The 22,735-nt window shown below is 48.4% G+C and overlaps 1 protein-coding gene and 1 long non-coding RNA gene across 3 annotated transcripts; both read right to left on the bottom strand.

The window, feature by feature from the left end:
* Positions 1-318: 318 nt before the first annotated feature.
* Positions 319-22,252, bottom strand: LOC130513758 (melanoma receptor tyrosine-protein kinase-like). 2 transcript variants are annotated; one of them, XM_057012771.1, is made up of 28 exons: positions 22,238-22,252; positions 21,856-22,049; positions 13,013-13,164; positions 12,368-12,575; positions 12,069-12,203; positions 11,817-11,885; positions 11,577-11,695; positions 11,335-11,476; positions 11,132-11,245; positions 10,544-10,670; positions 10,182-10,255; positions 10,022-10,112; positions 9,621-9,820; positions 8,983-9,115; positions 8,803-8,893; positions 8,087-8,244; positions 7,980-8,012; positions 7,393-7,537; positions 7,179-7,301; positions 6,303-6,401; positions 5,578-5,763; positions 4,305-4,460; positions 3,431-3,506; positions 2,762-2,908; positions 2,024-2,121; positions 1,522-1,665; positions 1,357-1,441; positions 319-1,262 (listed from the first exon to the last, which is right to left on the bottom strand). In XM_057012771.1, the coding sequence occupies exons 2-28, from the start codon at positions 21,941-21,943 to the stop codon at positions 916-918; spliced, it is 3,540 nt and encodes a 1,179-aa protein (XP_056868751.1). In that variant the 5' UTR covers positions 21,944-22,049; positions 22,238-22,252; the 3' UTR covers positions 319-915. The 2 variants fall into 2 exon arrangements, with proteins under 2 accessions (XP_056868751.1, XP_056868750.1); XM_057012770.1 differs by lacking the exon at positions 22,238-22,252 and having other exon boundaries at positions 21,856-22,105.
* Positions 4,514-5,571, bottom strand: LOC130513763 (uncharacterized). The gene is made up of 3 exons (XR_008946825.1): positions 5,456-5,571; positions 5,331-5,380; positions 4,514-5,280 (listed from the first exon to the last, which is right to left on the bottom strand). It is a non-coding gene; the product is annotated as an uncharacterized LOC130513763 (long non-coding RNA).
* Positions 22,253-22,735: the final 483 nt, after the last annotated feature.

Below are 22,735 nucleotides of genomic sequence, written 5' to 3'. Positions count from 1 at the left end.
TTGGGGGGGGGGGGGGAGTTCATCAATTAAAGTCCTGTTTAAACCTTTTTGGCTGTCTCCTGTTTGCATTCGGGTCCAATCCCAACAAAAGTTTAACAGATTAGCTGAACTGATACCCAACAATTTTGATTTAAATGATCATATTCTTTACATTTCCTGAATTGATCTGATGGTTCCGGGTTCATATCTGGCACTGACACGGACCCAAAGTATGTCCAGGGTTCTGGTAGTGAGGGTTCTGGTAGTGAGGGTTCTGGTAGTGAGGGTTCTGACCCTAACACATGCAATGTTCACATAATTCTACCGTGTAAACAGAAAAGTTGTTAAGATCATTATGAATTTTAATTTTGAGTTGAGACACTAAACACTTCAAACAACTTAAATAAAAATGTTCACAGCATAAGTGAAGAGAGCATAAATTACCAACGTTTGTTTCACGTAAACTCAAGTCACAAATAAAATATTTCACTAAAAACAGCAGCTTTGCTAGCGTCTCGGCCGTGAGGGCCACATGTTGGGGACGGTTCTTCTCAGGACACGTTAGTGGGCGGAGGATGGGGCCTCTGTCGTGAAGGAGTCCAAGGTTCAGTCGGAGCAACAGGATGAGAAAAACCCTGTGTCAAATATCTAGACAGAGGACCAGTCACATGTCAGGCTTCCATATAGTTGAGATGGAAGCTAACTCAGCTAACTCGTTAACTCTGGCTGGATGTCTGTGCATCACCTTCAAGGAGGCTCCATGCAGTCCATGCTGGAATCTTATAAATGCTCCTTAAGGAGGTTGGTTTGATGATGATGATGATGGTGATGATGAAGGTGGTGGTTGGTGCTGCGAGACCTAGCGATGTTCCGGTTGCTGTTTGACCTCTGCATTAAAAATAGCGTCAAACTTCATGACCTTCCAAACGCTCCTGCCTAACACTGCTGTCCCAGCGGATGGGAACCCAGACCTAAATATTCCCGGTTCTCTGCAGCTGGGAAGAATCTGTTCCCATTGGATGTCCGAGTGTTGCCAGTGGAGACAGTTGTTGCCTGTGGCAGGAAGCCCGCCTCATGGTCCGGGTTGTTCCGGTTCTCAGGACCAACTAGTGGCGGAGGACTTTGGGCAGTGTTCTGGTATTCAGGTCTGTTGGGACCTTGGATGAAGGACTCAGAGGATGAGGCCGAGGCGTTGAGCCCGACGTGGCCGAGGTCCTCATACTTGGGGTTCAGAACTCCGGATGCGGCGCTGCTGGGTCCATTCATGTTGTCGTTCATATAATCTGTTAAAAAGAACCAACAATTTCCTCTGAAACTTTACTGGCATGTGAAGAGAGCCCTTTAAATCCAGATCGTTTGTTGACGGTGCGGACCTACCGTGGTCAGCCACGGCTTCTGTATCCACCAAACTCTGAGTGGGACGAGTGATGTAGCGCAGACAGACCCGGTTTCCTGGATGGTCCTAAAAAAGGGGAGTGAACTCAAGACTAGATTCAAAGGGGTCGGGGTGATCTCACGTGCTAGCAGAGCTGCTGCGGCTACCGTGTGGCTGCAGGAGCTTCTGCCGGGGTGACAAAACTCCTTGTGAGGTTGTAGGTATTCCTCTGCATCGATCACGTCCTCCATGTCCTCCGAGCTCAGCAGATGAGAGTAAAACCTGTGGTCTGCAGGACTTGGCAGGTCACCCTGAGACAAGAAGATCAGACCACTGCAGGTTCTTTATTTTAATCATGGTGGATTTATATTTTTAACCAACGACTCCAGGAGCTGGAGCCAGGGGTCCACCCTGGACAAGGGGACAGACCGCTGCACCAAGACAAACACTGAGAAGGTCAATAACACACAGGTTCCTCTGGACCTTTGGTCCATCCGTCCGTCCTTCCTGCCACAATTAGCTCCGATGAAACAACGGTAGCAGGAAAAAGAAGGAAACCTTGAGCAGGACCAGGCTCATAATAGCTAAAGGCTAAAAGGCTAAAAGGCTAAAAGTGTGTGTGTAACGTTCTTGTGACCAACATGTGTAACGTAAACACATTTTTTTTACCTGTATGATCAAGAATCTAGAAGGATCCTGCGCCATCATTGAGAATTCAGCCGTCAGTTTTCCAAATGTTGGACGACTGGAAGGATCGATCATCCAACCTGCAGGACAAACAGAAGAAGGACGCGTTGACGCGCACGTTTCACCTCTGCAACCTTCACTCATCTAGTCTTTGATTGACATGATGGATGCGTGGTGGACGCGTGGTGGACACATGATGGACGCGTGGTGGACGCGTGGTGGACGCGTGGTGGACACATGATGGACACATGATGGACGTGTGATGGACGTGTGGTGGACACATGATGGACACATGATGGACGTGTGATGGACGTGTGGTGGACACATGATGGACGAGTGGTGGACGCGTGGTGGACGTGTGGTGGACACATGATGGACGCGTGGTGGACACATGATGGACACATGATGGACGTGTGGTGGACACATGATGGACGAGTGGTGGACGCGTGGTGGACGTGTGGTGGACACATGATGGACGAGTGGTGGACACATGATGGACACATGATGGACGTGTGATGGACGTGTGGTGGACACATGATGGACATGTGATGGACGCGTGGTGGACACATCTCTGTATTCGTGCTGGTTCCTGCTCAGCTTAGGCGAGTTCCTCTGAGCCTCAGAACCACACTGACATCCCAGCAGTGAGCAGAACATCAGAACAGGGTGTTGCTGGGGAAACCATGGCAACTGGTGCTTCTCTTTAAAGGTCTGACTCACATTTGACCATGATCATGTAGAGGTCCATGGTGCAGATGGGGGGGTGCGGCAGCCGCTCCCCTCGTTCCAGGACCGAGGAGATCTCCCCTGCTGGGATGCCGTCGTACGGCTTTAATCCGAAGGTGGTGAGCTCCCAGACGGTCACACCTGCCACAGGTTCAGGGATGTTTAGGATGCAGAGCTTCAGGTTCATGGTTCATGTTAAGATCACGTGAAAACCTGAGTAATAGGAAAAACTTTCCCTCCTTTTTCACTGTTTTACATCCAAAAATACGATTACAACCAATTACGAACAGAGAAGCCATCAATGATCAGGTCTCAATGTCAAAACGATCAATGATCAGGTCTCAATGTCAAAACGATCAATGATCAGGTCTCAATGTCAAAACGATCAATGATCAGGTCTCAATGTCAAAACGATCAATGATCAGGTGTTTCCCACTGCAGAGGAAGATGAAGGTGAGGAAGGTGAAGGTGAGGAAGGTGAAGGTGAGGAAGGTGAAGGTGAGGAAGATGAAGGTGAAGCTCATATCGGCGCCCACTGAGAGCTGAAACTCGACCAGTTTAAACCGACTGGTTCCATCTCAGATTCTCCTCATTCTGCTCGTTATTCCCTGATGATCTTGTTACTGGGGTGAACCAACAACCTGCTCCATCAAACTCACTCACCAAAGCTCCAGACGTCGCTCTGGTGTGTGTAGGTCGACTCCAGGATCGACTCCAGAGCCATCCACTTGATAGGGACCTAGAGCAGAGCACAGGGTCCAGGATAAACCATGGACGGACCCCAGTTGGGATGGAACCCAGCCGGGATGGACCCCAGCTGGGATGGACCCCATCTGGGACGGACCCCAGCCGGGACGGACCCCAGTTGGGATGGACCCCAGCCAGGATGGACCCCAGCCGGGACGGACCCCAGCCGGGACGGACCCCAGCGGGATGGACCCCAGTTGGGATGGACCCCAGCCGGGATGGACCCCAGCGGGATGGACCCCAGCTGGGATGGACCCCATCTGGGATGGACCCCAGCTGGGATGGAACCCATCTGGGATGGACCCCCGGCCGGGATGGACCCCATCTGGGACGGACCCCAGCCGGGACGGACCCCAGTTGGGATGGACCCCAGCCAGGATGGACCCCAGCCGGGACGGACCCCAGCCGGGACGGACCCCAGTTGGGATGGACCCCAGCCGGGACGGACCCCAGTTGGGATGGACCCCAGCCAGGATGGACCCCCGGCCGGGATGGACCCCATCTGGGACGGACCCCAGCCGGACGGACCCCAGTTGGGATGGACCCCAGCCAGGATGGACCCCAGCCGGGACGGACCCCAGCCGGGACGGACCCCAGTTGGGATGGACCCCAGCCGGGACGGACCCCAGTTGGGATGGACCCCAGCCGGGACGGACCCCGCTGGGATGGACCCCAGTTGGGATGGACCCCAGCCGGGATGGACCCCGCCGGGACGGACCCCAGTTGGGATGGACCCCAGCCTGGACGGACCCCAGCCGGGACGGACCCCTGGGTTGCGTAACCGACCCACCTTGCCCCCGTCGGCGTGGTACGCCGTCTCGTTGGCCGTCAGCAGCTTGGCCAGTCCAAAATCTGTGATCTTGACGTGAGAGGGACTTTTCACAAGAACGTTCCTCGCCGCCAGATCCCGATGCACCAGGTGACGTCCTTCCAGGTAACTCATCCCCTGGAACCACAGAAGAAGAAACAGCAACGTGTGATGAGCGGTGGGCTAACGTGTTCGGGGGGGTCGTGCTGCCTCATGTTGTCGCTGATCTCATTGGTTGCTTCTTCCCTCTCCACCAGATCCTTCTGTCACCATGTGATCCTGTGGATCCCGGTTCCTGTCTGATCACCAGGTTAGAGGTGCCAGTGAGTCCTGCTGTGATCATGTGCTCAATCATCTTCCTCCTCATGATGATGATCATGGTCACGTTTGTCATCACCAGCATCATGGTGACATCACGGAGGTCACCATCAAGCTCTTTGGGTTCCAGGATGAAACCTTAATGGTGACGGTGGGTCGTACTGGGACAGTTACTGGGAGCAGGCGTCTGATGCCCGTGATTCCCAATGACATCATTTATTAACGTAAACCGCTGATGTTTTAATGAACATCAGCAACATTGATTTGGTATCAACAGGAAGCACCCCTGACCTCTGACCTTCAGGGATGGGAGGGATCTCACTCAGCATTCCACCTCTCTGACGGGTGTGAGGGGTCAACAGAACCATCAGAGCTTCTGGGGGGAGGTGAGCAACCGTCTGATAAACGAGACTCGAACCGATCCACTGCAGATGACATGCTGCATCTCTGGAAGATGATCATGTGATCATCAGTGCTGCATGTAGCATTAGCAGCTAACAGGAGGAGGATGGAGTCTGATGTCAAAGGCAGCGCGGCGCTCATCACCTGAACAGTGTTGGTTCTGTACCGTTCCTGGTCCAATGGTACATAAAGTCACGAGTCTAAAGACGCCTTCTGTACGGGTTAACGGGTAAAGAACCTGTACGGGTTAACGGGTAAAGAACCTGTACGGGTTAACGGGTAAAGAACCTGTACGGGTTAACGGGTAAACAACCTGTACGGGTTAACGGGTAAAGAACCTGTACGGGTTAACGGGTAAACAACCTGTACGGGTTAACGGGTAAACAACCTGTACGGGTTAACGGGTAAACAACCTGTTACTAGAGCTACGTGAAACGAGCTAATGTTGATTGGGACTCACCTGCTTTTGACATTTGAAATATTTAATTCAAGAAAATATGAACCTGGACGTCACAGACGAGAGTCCTGAACTCACCTTGGCGATCTGGACGCACCAGTTCAAGAGCCGCCGGGCTCCGACCCGATCCCGGTGGAGCCGGACGTAATCGAGCAGGCAACCGAACGGCATCAGCTGAGTGACCAGCTGGATGGACGACGTCAGACAGATTCCCAGGAGACGACACACGTGAGGGTGATCGATGCTCGCCATGACATATGCCTCCTTTACACACACACACACACACACACACACACACACACACACACACACACACACACACACACACACACACACACACACACACACACAGTTTAGCTCCTGATGTAAACATGGGAAAATGCACATGCTAGCCACGAGCACTTGAATGCTACATCAGGGAACCCCCATTTCCACTGGAAGCATCTGCGCAGCGCTGCACCAAGAATCTGAAGCTCCCAACTCGAACCCGCGACCACGGGGGCACTTCTGAGGCGCCGTGCGCCAGAGCCGGATCACAGAGTCGTTGAGAACAAGCTCGTGCAATCTGAGCACACTTCAGAGCGCCTGAGATTCTAATTAACACGATGCTGGAACCTAACGTTAAAACACTCCTGCAGTTTCAGACCTTCCAGGGGAACCTGGGGTAAGAAAATATCCACAACTGTATGACAAAGATAACCAAGTGAGTGTTGCTATGGCAACAGGAACCCTTTACTTGTGAAGGCTTATCTCGACAGCAACTTTCAGGGTTTGAGACAGAAAAGCTTTGGAAGAGTTCTCACATCGAGGATTTCTTTGTTGGCTTTAGATGACGTAGCTTCCCGGAGAACCTTGATGGCCACTGAGACCCTCACATTCTCCCCCTCAGGCATCCAGAGACCCTGAGGAGGTTCAGACAAACACAGAATCAAATATGCATCAATAAATATTAGCATAGTGATTGCGACCATTATCATCAGTAGGAGCTTAATCGTGGACCAATAATGATTGAGCAGGTGATGGTGGAGGTGAGAACACGAGTTCATGTTGGTCGTCACTTTGGCACCAGTTTAACAAACTGTTAATTCTGGTTAATTCTGGTTTTTCATGTTAGAAAGCCTGAACAAGTCGTGCAGCAATTCTTCTGTTGAGCTTTAGCCTCAAACTCAAAGAAGTTGTGACGTACTGGATGTTAAATGTGTAACTAACGGTTCCTAAGTGATGTGTGCAGCTTCACCTGCGGAGGTTTGCTCCAGGTTTCTCCATTATTGCTGCCACCAATAATGAGCAGCTGGGTCTCAAACACGCCTGGTTCAGGTTGTCTGAACGGATTCAGCTCTAACGGTTCCGGTAATTATGATTCTGCGTCTTTTTCAGTATTAACGTCAGACCGAATTGGTTTTTAAAGGTTTTGAAATGGAGCTTGATCATCCACCATTTTTAGCACTAGCTTCAGCTGCTAGCTTCAGCTACTAGCTTCAGCTGCTAGCTTCAGCTGCTAGCTTCATGTGCTTCAGCTGCTAGCTTCAGCTGCTAGCTTCAGCTGCTAGCTTCAGCTGCTAGCTTCATGTGCTTCAGCTGCTAGCTTCAGCTGCTAGCTTCAGCTGCTAGCTTCATGTGCTAGCTTCATGTGCTAGCTTCATGTGCTTCAGCTTCAGCTTCATCTCATATCTTCTTGCCTTGTAGACGGTCCCAAATGCTCCGGCGCCGAGAACTTGAATCTTCTTAAATTCTGTCTCCTTCATTATCCTGAGCAACGCCTGGTTGGGAGCTTCGCCACTCGGAGTCAGTGGTTCCACCAACTGCAACAAAGAGCCGTGAAGCCCTGATCCAGGAACTCTAAAACGTGACCCTACGTTTGTGATGTAGTTGTGCTTTTAACGATGCCTCCACCTCTCGCTCCTGCAGCAGGTGGCGCAAAGTCCTCCTCCTCGTGATCTGCTTCCTCCGCAGCGACACAACGACGGCCAGTGACACAACGACAACGAATATGAGGCCACCAACCACACACACGGCCAGAGCGGAGTGTGTGACGGAACTGGGGGACAAATGGTAGAAAACACAACATCTGAGTCACTTTCTTTCTGTGTCAGCTTCATCACAGGCTAAAATGTTTCAAACACAATCCTAGTTAAACATGAATGTTCCTGTGCGCCCACTGTTGCATCACAACCCCCCTCCCCCGTCCTCCCCTGGTTTGGGTCGTAGTTCTGCAGGAGTGATTCAAACCTCCGGCTCAGAGGTGCTTCTACACACTCTCCTGTTTAACCAAGAGCCATTTTTATGAGCAGAACATTTGTGGGCATTAACATCTTAGTGACTCTGAACTCTGGTTTCATTGTCTCTGAAAAGTCCCACAAACGACCCCCAATCCTCCCCGGCTCCGCCCACAGGGCTGCTAGTCAGGGTTAGTTGCCACGGTTCCCAGGAGGTGTTGGTGAATCCAGGACCTGGGCCTAAATCAAAGGTGAAAGATTTACCCGGTGCATCCAGAGCGTCCTGGACCAGAACAGCTGCAACACAGAGACACACTTGAGCTCCGGGTCAGCTGACGCCCGACAACATGGTGACTGTGTAGGTGACCAACCCCAGCGTGCAGTTCTGGTGGCAGGGCTGGCACTGACCCCTGCTGTCAGGGTACTTCCAGATCACCACGTCTCCTTCTCCCAGCATGCCTTGAGGGCAGTGTGCCGCACAATGTGGACCGTCCTGAACGTGCGCACACTGGGAACACTGGTCTGGACCCTGCCATGGGACACCACAAAAGCAGAACTTGATTTTAAAAATCAAAACGGAACCTAGTGGAGATGGGAGCTGCAGGAACTGAGGAGCTACAGGAGCTGAGGAGCTGCAGGAACTGAGGAGCTGCAGGAACTGAGGAGCTACAGGAACTGCAGGAACTACAGGAGCTACAGGAACTGAGGAGCTACAGGAGCTACAGGAGCTACAGGAACTGCAGGAGCTACAGGAACTGCAGGAGCTACAGGAGCTGCAGGAGCTACAGGAGCTACATGAGCTGCAGGAACTGAGGAGCTACAGGAGCTGCAGGAGCTGCAGGAACTACAGGAGCTGCAGGAGCTACAGGAGCTACAGGAGCTACAGGAACTGAGGAGCTACAGGAGCTACAGGAGCTACAGGAACTACAGGAACTACAGGAACTGAGGAGCTACAGGAGCTACAGGAGCTGGAGGAGCTGAGGATCCCTAGGGTCCCTATAGAAACTGCAAAAAACCCTAAAAAAAACCTAACCCTAATAAAGAGTTTTAATCGGGTCAGTAATTGGGTAGTGAAAGATGAACCAACCGGTCCGTGGCAGGTGGGAACGCCGGTCTGCCGCTGACACTCTGGGTGACACTCAGCACAGCTGCCGTTCAGCTCCGCCTCTCTGGGTTCTCTGCAGATGACAAACTGGATCAAACGGATCTGCTTGATCTGAAGAAAGACCTCTCAGACTGGGACGTAGGAGGAACTGGGAGTTCTCACCCATACAGCACGTTGCAGGAGGTCACGCAGTGACCCCTGCGAATCAAGTGGCGGCAGGACACGCACATGTCAGGACCAGGACCCCAGCAGCCCAGCGCCGTGCACTCCGGGTCACAAGTCTGGTTTTGCTGCTCTGTATCAGACACAGCTGAGTTTAGTGAGAGCATCGTTAGCTGAATATTTACAGGAATCATAAAATGGCCCTAACATTTAGGCCTCGGGTTCATTTTCAATACTTCTTATATCAATACAACAGTAGTTGAGACAGAAAAGCCTCATTTCAGAATCAAAGAATCAGCCTGTAAACAAGGTCGACGTGTAAATTCGGTGTTTGGATCTGGTGCTCCACCCTCCCAGGCCTCCCAGTCTCCAAAAGTTAGCGCTGAGTTTCTGCTCTCAAAGTTTCAAAGCACAGTTGTCTGACGCGACTAAACCTCTAATGAGTTCCCAACAACGTCCCAACAACGTGCACAGGAGATCCCGTTGGGAGCTGGAGAAACGAATGTGAAGACTGGTGTCGCCGTTGCTGACCTCCTCCTGGACAGGTGAGCCGGAGCTAACTTTGGCTAGCTGGATTCTACTCATGCAGGCGCTGGTACCGCTGCCGTGACGCGGCTCGGATACGAGGACGTACTCACCACAGAGCTCTGGAGGCCTGTTGTTGAAGATCGTAGCATTTTGTTGATCAGACCTGAAGAGGCGCCTCCACTGAAAAGGTTTTGTGTAGCAGAGTTGAAGGTTGTCCTTTAGCATGACCTTGCCTGCACTCACTTCCTTCAAAGAGCGGAGGCCAAGCCAGCGTAGATGTTTGGTCCTCACAACCACCAAACTGTGCTGACTGGAGACAGACAGGACTGACTGAGCATCTGAGCAGAACTCCCGTGGTCATTGGACCTGCAGCAGCCTCTGGTACTACTGGAGACTGATACTACAGGAAAATGGTTCCTGTGATTCCCAAGCAAGCGCAACATTTCCCACAGGCCTTAATTAGCTCTCACATTCAAGCTCGTCAGCCAAAGTAATCTCAATCTTGACTCACACACGTGTGGTTCTTCCTCGGATGGTGTGCAGGTTTTCAAACACAGACAATGAGCTTAGATTCTGCGGCCAAGATTGGATCAGCAGAAACCCTGAAACATGACAAATCTAATCTCAGAGGACTTGAAGGAAGCCAAAGGGGGCAGAGGGATGTTTGGTACCTGTGATTTCTTTGACTGTCCTGAAGTACTCCAGCTTTGCTGGGTCCATTGGTGGGATTTTGTAATGGGGATCCCTGCAGTAGACAAGGAGAATCAAAAGAGAGTAAAGCAGGACCAGGGAGGGGTAGGCATGGTCCTAGGGTGGACCTGGTTCTGACTACAGTAAAGCAGGACCAGGGAGGGGTAGGCATGGTCCTAGGGTGGACCTGGTTCTGGCTAGAGTAAAGCAGGACCAGAGAGGGGTAGACATGGTCCTAGGGTGGACCTGGTTCTGGCCAAAGTAAAGCAAGACCAGGGAGGGGTAGACATGGTCCTAGGGTGGACCTGGTTCTGACTACAGTAAGAACCAGGTGCTCTCTCACCCCGTGAAAGAGGTCCCGATGAAGTACACGTCCCCGTTGATCTTGGTGCAGTTCCTGAACAGCTCCACGTTGGAGGCGTTGACAGCGATGGTGTTGGTCAACCTGCCCACGCCGATGCCGTCGCAGGCTGGAGACGGGAGAGTTTGTCAGGTTTAGGATGATCCAGCATTACGAGACTTAAAGCAACGTTTGACTAGATGGAGGAGTCAACACTCAAAATGTGGAATGTTGCCATTAAAGAACTGTGGTTTTCTTTTACTAATCAAGGTTCTAAAACTGGTTCAGTTGTATCAGAACCAAATCCTGTCACTGTCTCAATGATAGCTTTATATGCTGCAACTATTAGCATTCCTACTAAAAATTACTAGTATCAGCTCAGTTGTATTAAAATTTGCCCTTAACTCAAACATTCAGAGGGTTCTTTAGATTTGTATAGAAGTATTAACCCTTTTTTTATGGCAGCGTTATTTCATGACTGGCCAAAGTCGTTTGACTTTATCGCCTCTGCTGTGTCAGGCGTCCTCCTCACGCGTCCTCACGTCACGTCCACGCTAACCTTCTAGCCTTGTAGTTGCTGTATCTGCCTACCTTTGGGACACGGTCCGTCACATTGTTGACAGTGACGGATTCCATTTTTCTCCTTCTCAAACATCCCAGTGCCGCAGGCTCGGACGCACCAGCCGCCCGTCACAACGTAATTATCTGGCAGAAAAGGCAGAAACACGAAGTTTGCTTCCTCGTCTGCAGAGGGAGTGAGTGAGGCTTAAATATGCGGAATAGAAGGTCCATACGTGGGCAGGCCTGGACACATATGGCACCAAAGGCAAACTTGGCCTCGGGGTTAGAGACCATCTGGTGGGTTTTGGAGTCGTAGAATATCTGAGGAGGACATGAGTTCTTACAGGACCCATCATCATTAAATTCCCTGCAGGCCTGAATGGAAGAACACAGACAAGTCAAAACGTAAGAGCCTGTCCAGTCAGACATGTGAAGCGAGGCAGAACCTCAGCAGAGGTCGTGTAGCCTCACTGACCAGGCATTGGTTGGCGCCAGGTCCGGTGCATCCTGCAGCACAGTGAAGGTTACAGCAGTCGCTGGGCTTTGGACCACGGCACCTCCGGCTGCACTGCTCGGCACACCCTAGTTTAGTGACTGAGGAAACACCAGAAACAGCAGAAGGTTGACTTGGAACCGGGCTCTGTCCAGAACCTTGAGCTGGATCAGGACAATAACTGGGACCGGTCACTTTCTAGGTGAGACAGTAAGGGATTACTTTTCTGGCAGTGATCTGGTCCTTCTGCCCAACACGAGCCGTGGACACACGAGGGGTCGCATTTCTCACCTGGAAACACACAGATGTGCACGTACGCACGCACGCACAGTAACAGGAATCTATGTGTCACCATTTGGATTAGCTCGTAGCACATGTCAATTTCTACATTAACAAAAAACGGTAAAACTAAAGCAGGAATCAAGTTTTCGTGCAGAATTTCTCCTCGTCAGAGGAACTCGATCGCTTTCATACATGTTCGAGTGAAGGAATCCATCTTGAAAACCATCCTGGGGTCGCTGCTGTTGTCCACGATGTCCCACCACTGGATCGTCTCGATGTTGCAGAGTAAAGGATTGTGGGTAATCTTCACCCCTCCCCTGAGGATTTCTGATGACAGAGGATGAAAAAGTGGCATTGCTAACCACGTGTGTGCGGGTGTGTGTGTGTGTGTGTGTGTGTGTGTGTGTGTGTGTGTGTGTGGTGTGTGTGTGTGTGTGTGTGTGCGCGGGTGTGTGTGTGTGTATGTGTGTGTGTGTGTGTGTGTGCTTCACCGCTCAGGCTGCTCAGCTGCAGCTGTCTCAGTCCACTACTGTAGTTTCGAGTCGCTGACGTCAGGTTGCGGTTGTAGTTCGACATCACCAGGAGGGAGAATTCCCCGTCGTACAGACTCTGTCCTCGGATCAGCCTCAGGTTGACCAGTGGGATGATGGTGGCGTCGTTCATGGCGATCAGGACATAACCGCCCACTTCCTCTATGGACTGATTGTAACGATTTATGGATTAGTGCAGAACTGTTCATCAATTGATTGACGTTCATTGTTGCATTGCTAACACTTACTGGACCAACGGCTTATTACTGATTATAGTTACATAGTTATTACAGTTTATGTTCAAGGTTTTGCTGAAAGTGTTCAAATATCTGGATATTAATTAACGTTATTTAACATCTTAATCCTGTCGGGCTCAAACGTGTTTAATAACGATGTAATAGCGCCTCCAAAACGATCGATCAGTGTTAATTTATAAGGGTTTGAACGTGTGAATGATTGAGTCAGTTTGATCCAACTGGACCATGAAAGCCTCCTGATGGAAGCACTGGGAAAGGAAGGAGCTGGGATGGTGTGAGTGATGCTCCCACAGCGCTGCTCTCCCTGTGGACGTCCAGGAACTGTGACTTGGTGCTTGAAGGTGCAAACCTGGAGGAACGAGAGGCTGTGATGCTCCAGCGTGTAGGTCACCTCCAGGTTCTCCAGGACCACCGAACAATTGGAGAACATCCTCTGCATGTTGTCATAGTGATTCTCCCGGGTTCCCAACAAGGTCAGCTGATTACTCATCCCCTGGCATACTGACACACACACACACACACACACACACACACACACACACACACAGCAGTAAAATCAATCAATCAATAAATCATTAATGTTCACTATGATATTAAGGTGCTGAATCTTGACAATGTGACACAACTGTGTCACAATCTGTAACACAACTGTCCCTCAACGACAACACGTTGCTCAAGTGTGGGTTAGCTAACCCTAACCCTAACCCATTGTGAGGGTGATGTTTAGTCACCCGCGCTGTTCTTTGCTCTTATGCTAGGACTCAAACCGCTGGGCAGCGGTTCGAAGCTTCCTCCACCAACTCCGCTGGTCTGCTGCCTCTCTCGCCCCTTTTATTGGTGCAGACAGGATATGTGACTAACAGGGTCTCGTAAACTTCTGCAAAGCCATAAATGGTCAAATGCGCATAGCTCTTTGTCTTCTGACAACTCCTCTCGACCTTGACCGTTTCACAGGTACGTATGGGTGCCTGTCAGGGTGCGAGTTTCAGTTCCGTTGTACATGGACAGCTTCAGCACTTCTGTAAAACATTCTCATGTTCCTCTTTCCTAACAGCTTTCTAGCATTCATAGCATTTAGGCGATAATAGCAATGATAATAACTCTTCTCACACCATCACTAGACCTGTCGCTCAGTCCGCTACCCTTCCACCATCACAGCAGATGGGCGGATGGGTAGAAGGTGGTGGAGAGGAGGTGGGGTAGGTCAGAGGTGTAGGAGATAAGAGAGATAAGAGGCTGAGCAGAGCCTTTCTATGACCTGATGACCTCAGACAACCAGTGGCAGCTGTTGGATCAGGCTGTCACACCTGAAAGACTCTGGGACATTTTGGGTTCAGGTACTTTCCTTTGTCTTCAAGACAATAAAAGCCATCTGGTCAACCTGGTTATGCGTGGTTAGTCTACATTTTTGCCCTCAGGTCCAGGTCCCAACACCGGCAGCAAAACGTTATTACATCAGCAACCGTGGACCTTTGGCTGTAGTTCTCACCATCCAGGAGTGTCAACGTGGGCTGGAGGGGGCATTTCATCCTTTTTTGCTTTGGACTGACCACAAGAATCTCTCCCCTGGAGTAACGCCACGCTCGGCGGGCTCTGTTTCTGGACATTTCTGCTTCACCCTTGTTTATAGACCTGGAGCACTAAGCCAGATGCCCTCTCTTCTTTAGTTTACATATTGTGTCATATTGAGAAACTGGCCAATACGACCAGCCGGCTCCCGAGAGGTTCACCTAACCGGCAGGTGTCACCTTTGTGCGTCCCAAGTACTTCGGTAGGGATATGGTTCCGCTTGACGCTGGTCATCCTGGCCTCCATCGGACCCTCGTCCTGCTTCAGCAGTGTTTCTGGTGGCCTTGCATGGCTACTGACGTCAGGGAATATGTCTGCCTGCTCAGTCAGAAGCAAGTCTTCACATTGTCCCCCTGTCGGCTACCTGCCCTCTGTCGATCCCTTCCACCTTCAGGAGGTAATACTGTCCTTCTCACGTCATGGACCATATTTTAAAGACAGTACAGTTTATTCCCTTGCAGAAGCTCCCTTCCACCCTGAAAACAGCTAATCTCCTGGTCCAGTATGTCTTTAGACCTCACGGTATCCCTCACGACAATCTCTCTGAATGGGGGCCTTTGCAGGTCTGGGGCGATTTCTCCCAGGCATTGAGGTGACAGGATACCGTCCTCAGATCAATGGCCTGATGGAACAACCAAACCAGGATTTTGGCTCAGCTCTATGGTGCGTTCCTGCCAGACATCCTCGTCCTCCCACCTGCTCTGGGCTGAATATGCCCATAATTGCTTGGTCAGCTCTGCTACAGGTCTGCCACCTTTTATGGAGTTTCCAACCACCTCTTCTGCAGCGCATGAGGAGGAGGAGGCAGTTCCTTCTCCTTGCTGGGTCTGGTGTGAGGTGTGAGGGATACGCTGCTCTCATGTGTGACCGCAGCTTGGAATAAGCGACTGGTGGATCATCATTGCACCCCAGCTCTGGATTACCAGTCTAGTCAGGAGGTTTGACCACCTTCCAGGTACGTTGGACTTGATGATCTCTTATCGATCCTCTGTGATGAGACTTGACCTGCGTTACTGTCATGGTTGTACTTTGGTGCTGTTTTTTTAAAAGACTCATCAAAATAGAGGAGCCACCTGCCAACAAGCCAGTCAATGACCATGTGTCCAGATTAACCATTAATCACTGATCAAACAAAACTGTCCATCAATAACGTTCATGTAAAGACAAACACACCCAAAAAATAAAACAAACCTAAAAAACAGGCAGGTTGTCACCAACAGGGTACCTAAAATGTTCTCACTGCTCTCATGATGTACAGTTTTCTTTTGGCAGATTGCAAGTAAAACAATAAATATGGAACATTAAAAGTAAAAAAATAGATATTTGATCAGGATTCTGCGAATTGACTGATCCCTAAAAAGCAATCACAGACAGAAACTGGCACAAAGTAAAACCCCGAAAGAAAGAGCTTTGCTAACTATACCTGAAGGAACCCACAATGAAAGAAAAAGGACACTGACTTAGATGCTTAAACCTCCATTTACATGTTCCAACTAGCAGAGGTTTCTGTCCATGTGCTACTAACAACTAACAGAGAGGGAGGGGAGGGCTGCACAAACGGGAGGAAATGAGAGTGGAGGTGAGTAAAGAGAGGAGAGAAAGATAAGTGCTGTTAGGAGAGCAAGTTCTCCTGAAGAGCTGTGTCTTCAAGAGCTTTTGGAGGGAAGAGAAGGTTGCCCCAGGAGGTAGTTGCACTGTTGGTCAACAAGCTATGAAAATCCCCTGGATTGGCGTGTCTGTATAGCTAGCTCATGACCCAATCGCTGCAGACGAGGTGCAGCATGACTGTTCAAGTAAGTGGGAGCAGATTAGCAGTGGGGTGGTGAGGGTCCACTGGGTGGGCTGAAGATCAGACGCCACGTTCTGAACCATCCCAAGTAGCTTTAATGCACCCGTTAGAGGAACACTGAAGAAGTGGACGTATGAGGGCCGGTACCAGCAGCTGAGTGGCATGCTGGGAGAGGACCGGCCTGTTTCTGATGCTGAATAAGACAAAGCAGGAGACTGAGGATGCAGAAAAATGCTGATGTTGTTTGTGTTGAAAAATAGAAACAATAGAGGGACACAGACATTTGGGAGGGAAACAATAAAATAAATCTGTGCCGCAGCTTTTAAAATCAGAGGCCAGACAACAAGTAAACAGAGCGAAGGGCCACTGGTGACTGGGAAAGGCACATTCCTGACTGTTCTTAAAAATTTCAGCTTATACGATTCCAAATATCCATTTATTTATTTTATTGGTCGTTGACTCTGTAGAGGACTGAGCTTCTAGCCCTGGTGTGGACAAACCATGGAGGTGTTCTGGTAGCACGAAGAGAAACAGTCAATCTACCCCCAGTGTCCTTCTGTGCAGGTGTGTGTGTGTGTGTGTGTGTGAGTGTGTGTGTGTGTGTGAGTGTGTGTGTGAAGGGGCTGCTGAGGCCTTGAGGCCAGGAACATAGAAGATCAACAAAGTCTCTTCACTAAGATTGCTAACCGTGTGAAGTGGGGTTGAGGAGTGTCTAGAGTTCCTTCACCAACATCAATGCAGAGCCAATTAAACCATAACCTGATGACCTGATGACCAAACTAATCACAACTTGCGACAACCCAAATTGTCAAGCTGGTAGTTAACTATACATCAGAGTGCCTAGGGTATTTTATGAGGCTGCTTTAACCAATTAGAAGGGTGACCTCATGGTGATCCAATACATTTGGATCCAATTATTTAATAATAAAGAATTACCTTTGATAATTATTTATCCAAATTTAATAGCCTTGGGCAAATACCAAAACTAGTTCCTGTGCAATAGCCTGGCGCAACAGAAGTAATTAGTGGTTAAGATGGTTTTGCAGCTCCAATCCTCACTAGTGGGATTATGGGATTTAGAGTCACAACATAATGCACGTGCATTAATTGTGCTACGCTTCTTTAAATGAAATGAATAAATTACTATGTGTCCAGATATTCTATATTATTTCCTTCCTTGTTTCTTGCCTTAACACTGACATTTTCACCACTGTGGGACAAATAAAGATTCATTTCTATATCTTAAAGATAGCACATTAGGATAAATCAGTGGCTACAAAGACCAGACAACACAGACAAGCTTGACGACATCGTCCACCTTTCACCTCACGATTAGCAGGTGAATTCAAGCTTTTCTACGTGTACGCTCTCTCACCTCAAAACTGGCCAATGTTGCACCGTAAAAAGCACAATGAGACACACTGAATCCACGAGGACGCAAGCGGAGCTGCTCGACAACAATGACTCCATGTTGAGCGTGACGACAATGGTTGCACAAGTTGTTCCTAAACTGCTGCGTTCACTCAATTCTACTTAACCAATCGGCTGCCAGAACAATGAGCTGACTTGTCAAAACAAGAAGGTTTTTGAATTTGTCTGTTATCATTAATCAAATAACTGAATGTCTTATTGTTTGTCTGCCTGACTCTTTGGGACCGTCTGACCGTCTTGGTTGGTCAATGCATCTGTCTGTTTCCCAGTCAACCCCCATTAATGGACATGGGGTCCAAGATGGTTCTGACTGGAACCAGAGGTTCTCTGCAAAAGCAGAGAAATGTGTTAATCAGTTTGTAAAGAAGCTGGAACAAGCTAGCGTGTGGCCAGGACATTTCAGTCTGCAGACTTCCTGACAGCCCCCACCCCCACCCCCAGAAGAACTGTCCATTTCTGGTTCACCATTGTAGAAGCAGGAAAGAGGAAAAAAGCTGCTCCAAGAACTCCCAAGCCAAGGCTGTGAGAAAGGAATGACGTTGTTTGTGTGTCTCTCCTGTCTGAGCTGCTCAGGTGCTGGTGGTCATCATGAGCAGCAGAAAGGCTTCCAACATGGTCTCAAACTTACATCACTCACCTAAAGTCGAACAGATCACTGCCGAATTTTGTTCCAGCTAATATTTCATTTCAGCGTTTTTGCTCAAAGCATCTCAAAATTGGGGCTTTAGTCCTCCGATGGATCCTTAAAAGTGCACAGTTAGGTAGCACTGGTTGATTATAGAGCTAAAAACAACATCCTGCTACAGATCAAACTGTAAAAACAACATGCACGTGCAAGTTCATGTGTGCTGATAATTGAAAGCTAACGCTAACCTAGTGGTACGTTAAAGCCTCTGGAAAATGGGAAAATCAATATAGTCGCATTGACCTTCATACTGTCGATCTCATAATGACTACAATCTTTTTTAAGTGCACTTAAACGCTTTTATTGATTAACAACCAAAAAAATCATTAGAATACTGACAGAGGCATTCAGACCCCCCCATCCCCTCTGGAAACTCCCCCTGCACCACTATTGTTTAATACTTTTGCTGTGTGGATTTATTTCTTTATGTGTGTTCATAACTGTTGTGGTCGGGCCGAGCATTTAGCTAGCAGCCCCCCTGCTGTGGGGCCACTCCTGCATCTATTCCCTCTCTACTACGTACAGCTCTATAGTTGCTGTGTTTTGAGCTTCCTTTCTGGTTTCTCGATACTGGTTGAAACCCTGAATTTGTCATCATAGAAGATCATCTCATTGTAACCTGAAAAGCTACCGGAGATGTTAGCGTGTTTGGGAAAAACAGGATGAAACCTGAAATCTCTGCCTGGTGACGGGTCTTGACTTGTGTTTTTGCACGAAGGAACATTCCAACTGCAATTTTTTGTAATTCTATTAATAAATAAATGTTATGAAACGTGACAGCCACTCAGCCTCACCTAAAAACTGGAATAAAGCGACCTCAAACCAGTCTGTAGACCTGCTGCCATCAACCAAAATCTCGCCAGTAACAATAAAAGCTAATTACTTTCTAGCTACAAGTGTCAACTTATTTTATTAAGTGAGAAAACAGAACCACAGTGTAGATAGAATGAGTATAATAATAATAATAATATTTAATAATAGGTTAGTAGTAGAGTATTTTCATCATTGGAAAACTGAACAATAAACTGCTTGAGGATATACTTTAAATAATATCTAATGACAATAAATCAAAACGGTGAAAGCTGTCTGGCCTTTGACTCCTCACTTTATTTTAAAGAGTCAATAAAGGTGAAAGTTGCTAATCCTCTCCAACATGCTCTTCACATGTTAGAATGAAGCAACACACACCCTGGAAAATACTGAGCTGAGTTGACATTTTTCACATTCCTCTTCAGAAAATCTCCCAGAATCCATTGCTCCTGGCTGCAGTTCAGGCCACACGCGAACTTTCACACATCAGATAAGTAGCAGAACTTCAGCAGAACTTCAAGAAGACCTCGATCCAGGTCTTCATCCAGATCCACAGAAATCAGAAGACAGTCTAGGTCTAAAGTCCAGTAAAAGACGTAGTCAGGACCCATTTATAACCCTTTTTAACAGCTTATAAGAACGTTAAAGAGCTAAGAGCAACTCCTTCCTGCTAGATACCAACACTCCCATCAGCACCATTTTCACACCATGGGTCGATGCACCCCTCAGATATAAGATCCTTCTAGAGGAGCACCAGCTGTGGTCATTGGTCTATACCAGGTAGAACCTCAAACGAGCAGGGGGTCTATGGCAAGGAGACAAGACTCAAGCCTGCTCTGCTGCCACAGAGCCTGGCCAGCCTGCTATCATTGATGAGAAGACCAAGTTAATCAAAATATTCTCGTAGAAGTCAGGTAATGCAGTAGGACATTGACTGGAAACACTGCAGCCAGTCAACAAAACACTGACTTCAGCAAATGAAAATGCACCTTTCAGAGTGGGCGGGTCAGAGCCGAGACCTCCACCTATTTCCTTGACTACTGCAACATAAACCCCATCTGAGGTTTCTAGCAAAGGCCCAGGTAGGCTTTGATAGGTCCAAAGGGTCAGGGTTAGGGTAAAGGGTTAGGGTTAGGGTTAGGGTAAAGGGTTAGGGTTAGGGTTAGGGTTAGGTTAGGGTTAGGGTTAGAGGGTTAGGGTTAGGGTTAGGGTTAGGGTTAGGGTAAGGGTTAGGGTTAGGGTTAGAGGGTTAGGGTTAGGGTTAGGGTTAGGGTTAGGGTTAGAGGGTTAGGGTTAGGGTTAGAGGGTTAGGGTTAGGTTAGGGTTAGGGTTAGGGTTAGAGTTAGGGTTAGGGTTAGGGTAAAGGGTCAGGGTTAGGTTTAGGGTTAGGGTTAGGGTTAGGGTTAGGGTAAAGGGTTAGGGTTAGGGTTAGGGTAAAGGGTTAGATTTAGGGTTAGAGTTAGAGTTAGAGTTAGAGTTAGGGTTAGGGTTAGGGTCAGGGTTAGGGTAAAGGGTTAGAGTTAGGGTCAGGGTCAGGGTTAGGGTCAGGGTTAGGGTAAAGGGTTAGAGTTAGGGTTAGGGTCAGGGTTAGGGTAAAGGGTAAACCACTCTAAACCCTGGCGGTGCAGAGACCACCTCGTCAGCCTCCACCGGCTCACTGTTATGTCCCACATGCACAAACCTAAAAATGTCCTTATGCTCTTGCTCCTCTTAATCTCTGGGCTCTCTTTAGACCTCATGCAGGTCTCTCTGGTGCTCTGACACCAGCCTTCTCTCCCACCTTACAGAGTGTTGACAGGCTGCAGAAACAGTGCTCAGACCGTCGTTATTATTCGACTGATAAGAAGTCAACACGGGGATATTATGTCTCCTCCAACATTGTGTTAATTAGTTGCTCGATGAAACAGAAGGACCAACACAGAAACCTCTCTGAGGTTTTTCCCTACTGAATTTGGGGAATACCCTGATAGATAATGTGTTAATCATAAGTGTTTGCTTTAATGAGACTGACTCTACAGATAAATGATACGTATTTCAGAGGGTTGGGGGGGGGTCTGACTTCACCTTTCAGCTGTAATCTTCCTTTTATGTGATCAGTTGCTCATGTTATGATCCTAATATGTGTGAAAGGTCATTGCAAGGGTCACTTCTATATATAATGTAGTTCATTTCAAGTCCCATTTACCTTTTGTATACAGTGACACAAAATGTTCATTGGGATCCTTTTATTGTGTGATACCTTAAATGTTCTTTTGTTTGGTATGTCGACACTCACGGAACTACTGTGAGACAGCTCCTGTCCACGAGGGGACACTCCCTATGGAAGCTGTTCACTCTGAGCTTTCCGCTTTGGTTTCCCTGTCAGCTAACGAGGGGCTGAGTTGACTGAAATTGTTAATTATTGGTTTAGCTTGTGTTTCTATCAGAATATGTGTCACATTACAAGACTCCAGAATATCTCTCCACCATGGACACGGTTGAGGAAGAAGCCAGAAGGGGATGAAGAGGGCAACACATTTGGCTGCTTTAATTACTGTTTCTGATTGTAAGTTAAATTAACAGATGAAAAAAGGTGTATAAATATATTTTAGTTATTAAAGATTACAGTCAAACTACTGATAAAAGATGCACTAGCAGATGAAAGTCAGGATCCATTCCCGACATGATTTCTGACTCCCAGTGTCGTTTTTATTAATCGATAAATGTAGCCCTAAAATAAAACTTTTCTTTCTTACTACCAAAGAGTATCATATTCATCTTTTTATAGGCAACATCAATAAAATTATAAATGCGTGCATAAATATGAGTCGAGGTTCGGAGCTTCCGTGAGTGAAAACTTCCGTAAATCCCTGCGGGACACCGCGGCTCCGTGCGCCGCTCAGCGCGCTCGCTGCACGGCCACACTTACCTCTTCTCCCGGGGTCGGTGGAGGAGCAGCAGCCCAGGAGGAACAGCCACAGCGTCGCACCTCCCAGCCTCCCGACTCTGCCTTTCATGGCTCTTTTATGGCTCCACGTTTAAATTCTAGCGTGTTCCACCACTGCAAAGACGCGAGGAAGCCTCAAACGTGCGGAGGGAGGACTAAATGACAGGAGAGAACACCTCCTCTATGGCAAGAGAGCACCTCCTCTATGGCAGGAGAGAACACCTCCTCTATGGCAGGAGAGAACATCTCCTCTATGGAAGGAGAGAACACCTCCTCTATGGAAGGAGAGAACACCTCTATGGAAGGAGAGAACACCTCCTCTATGGAAGGAGAGAGAACACCTCTATGGAAGGAGAGAGAACACCTCCTCTATGGAAGGAGAGAACACCTCCTCTCTGACAGGAGAAAACATCTCCTCTATGGCAGGAGAAAACATCTCCTCTATGAAAGGAGAACACACCTCCTCTGTCACAATAACTGTAAACTTTAATTTAATCGAATTATGTCAGGTCTACCAAGTTAAGTCCAGACCCCGAAATGAAGGAACTACTGGAATTAGGCATAATAAAAATCACTGGAAATGAAAACATCTAAATTATAGCATCAAGTTTTACTGGGGAAAAAAAATTAATAATTAAGGGACAAAACTGAAATTCCACAAAAAAACAATCAAAAAAAAAACAACGAAATTTTGTTAATGCTCATAATTTGTGCATTGTGTGAAGTCTATATAGGGGAAAAAGACACAGTGGCATTTTGTAACCTTTTTTGTTATGTAGCTTTTTTCAGGTGGTGTTTAGCACACGAGATGTGTAGAGTATTATGGGAAAGGTTTTGTGGTGGTTTTCAGAGGTTTTTGGTG

Source organism: Takifugu flavidus, chromosome 17, assembly GCF_003711565.1.
Source record: "Takifugu flavidus isolate HTHZ2018 chromosome 17, ASM371156v2, whole genome shotgun sequence".
NCBI lineage: Eukaryota > Metazoa > Chordata > Actinopteri > Tetraodontiformes > Tetraodontidae > Takifugu > Takifugu flavidus.
This window is presented reverse-complemented; position numbering and strand designations above follow the sequence as displayed.

What these genes read in the sequence shown, in the direction of transcription:
- LOC130513758 (XM_057012771.1), bottom strand. Translation starts at nt 21,943, where the DNA reads ATGAAAGGCAGAGTCGGGAGGCTGGGAGGTGCGACGCTGTGGCTGTTC. An exon ending in GACAGTCAAAGAAATCACAG is followed by an intron (nt 10,113 to 10,181) that starts GTACCAAACATC and finishes GTCATGTTTCAG; the next exon opens with GGTTTCTGCTGATCCAATCT. An exon ending in AGAAGCCGTGGCTGACCACG is followed by an intron (nt 1,263 to 1,356) that starts GTAGGTCCGCAC and finishes TCTTTTTAACAG; the next exon opens with ATTATATGAACGACAACATG.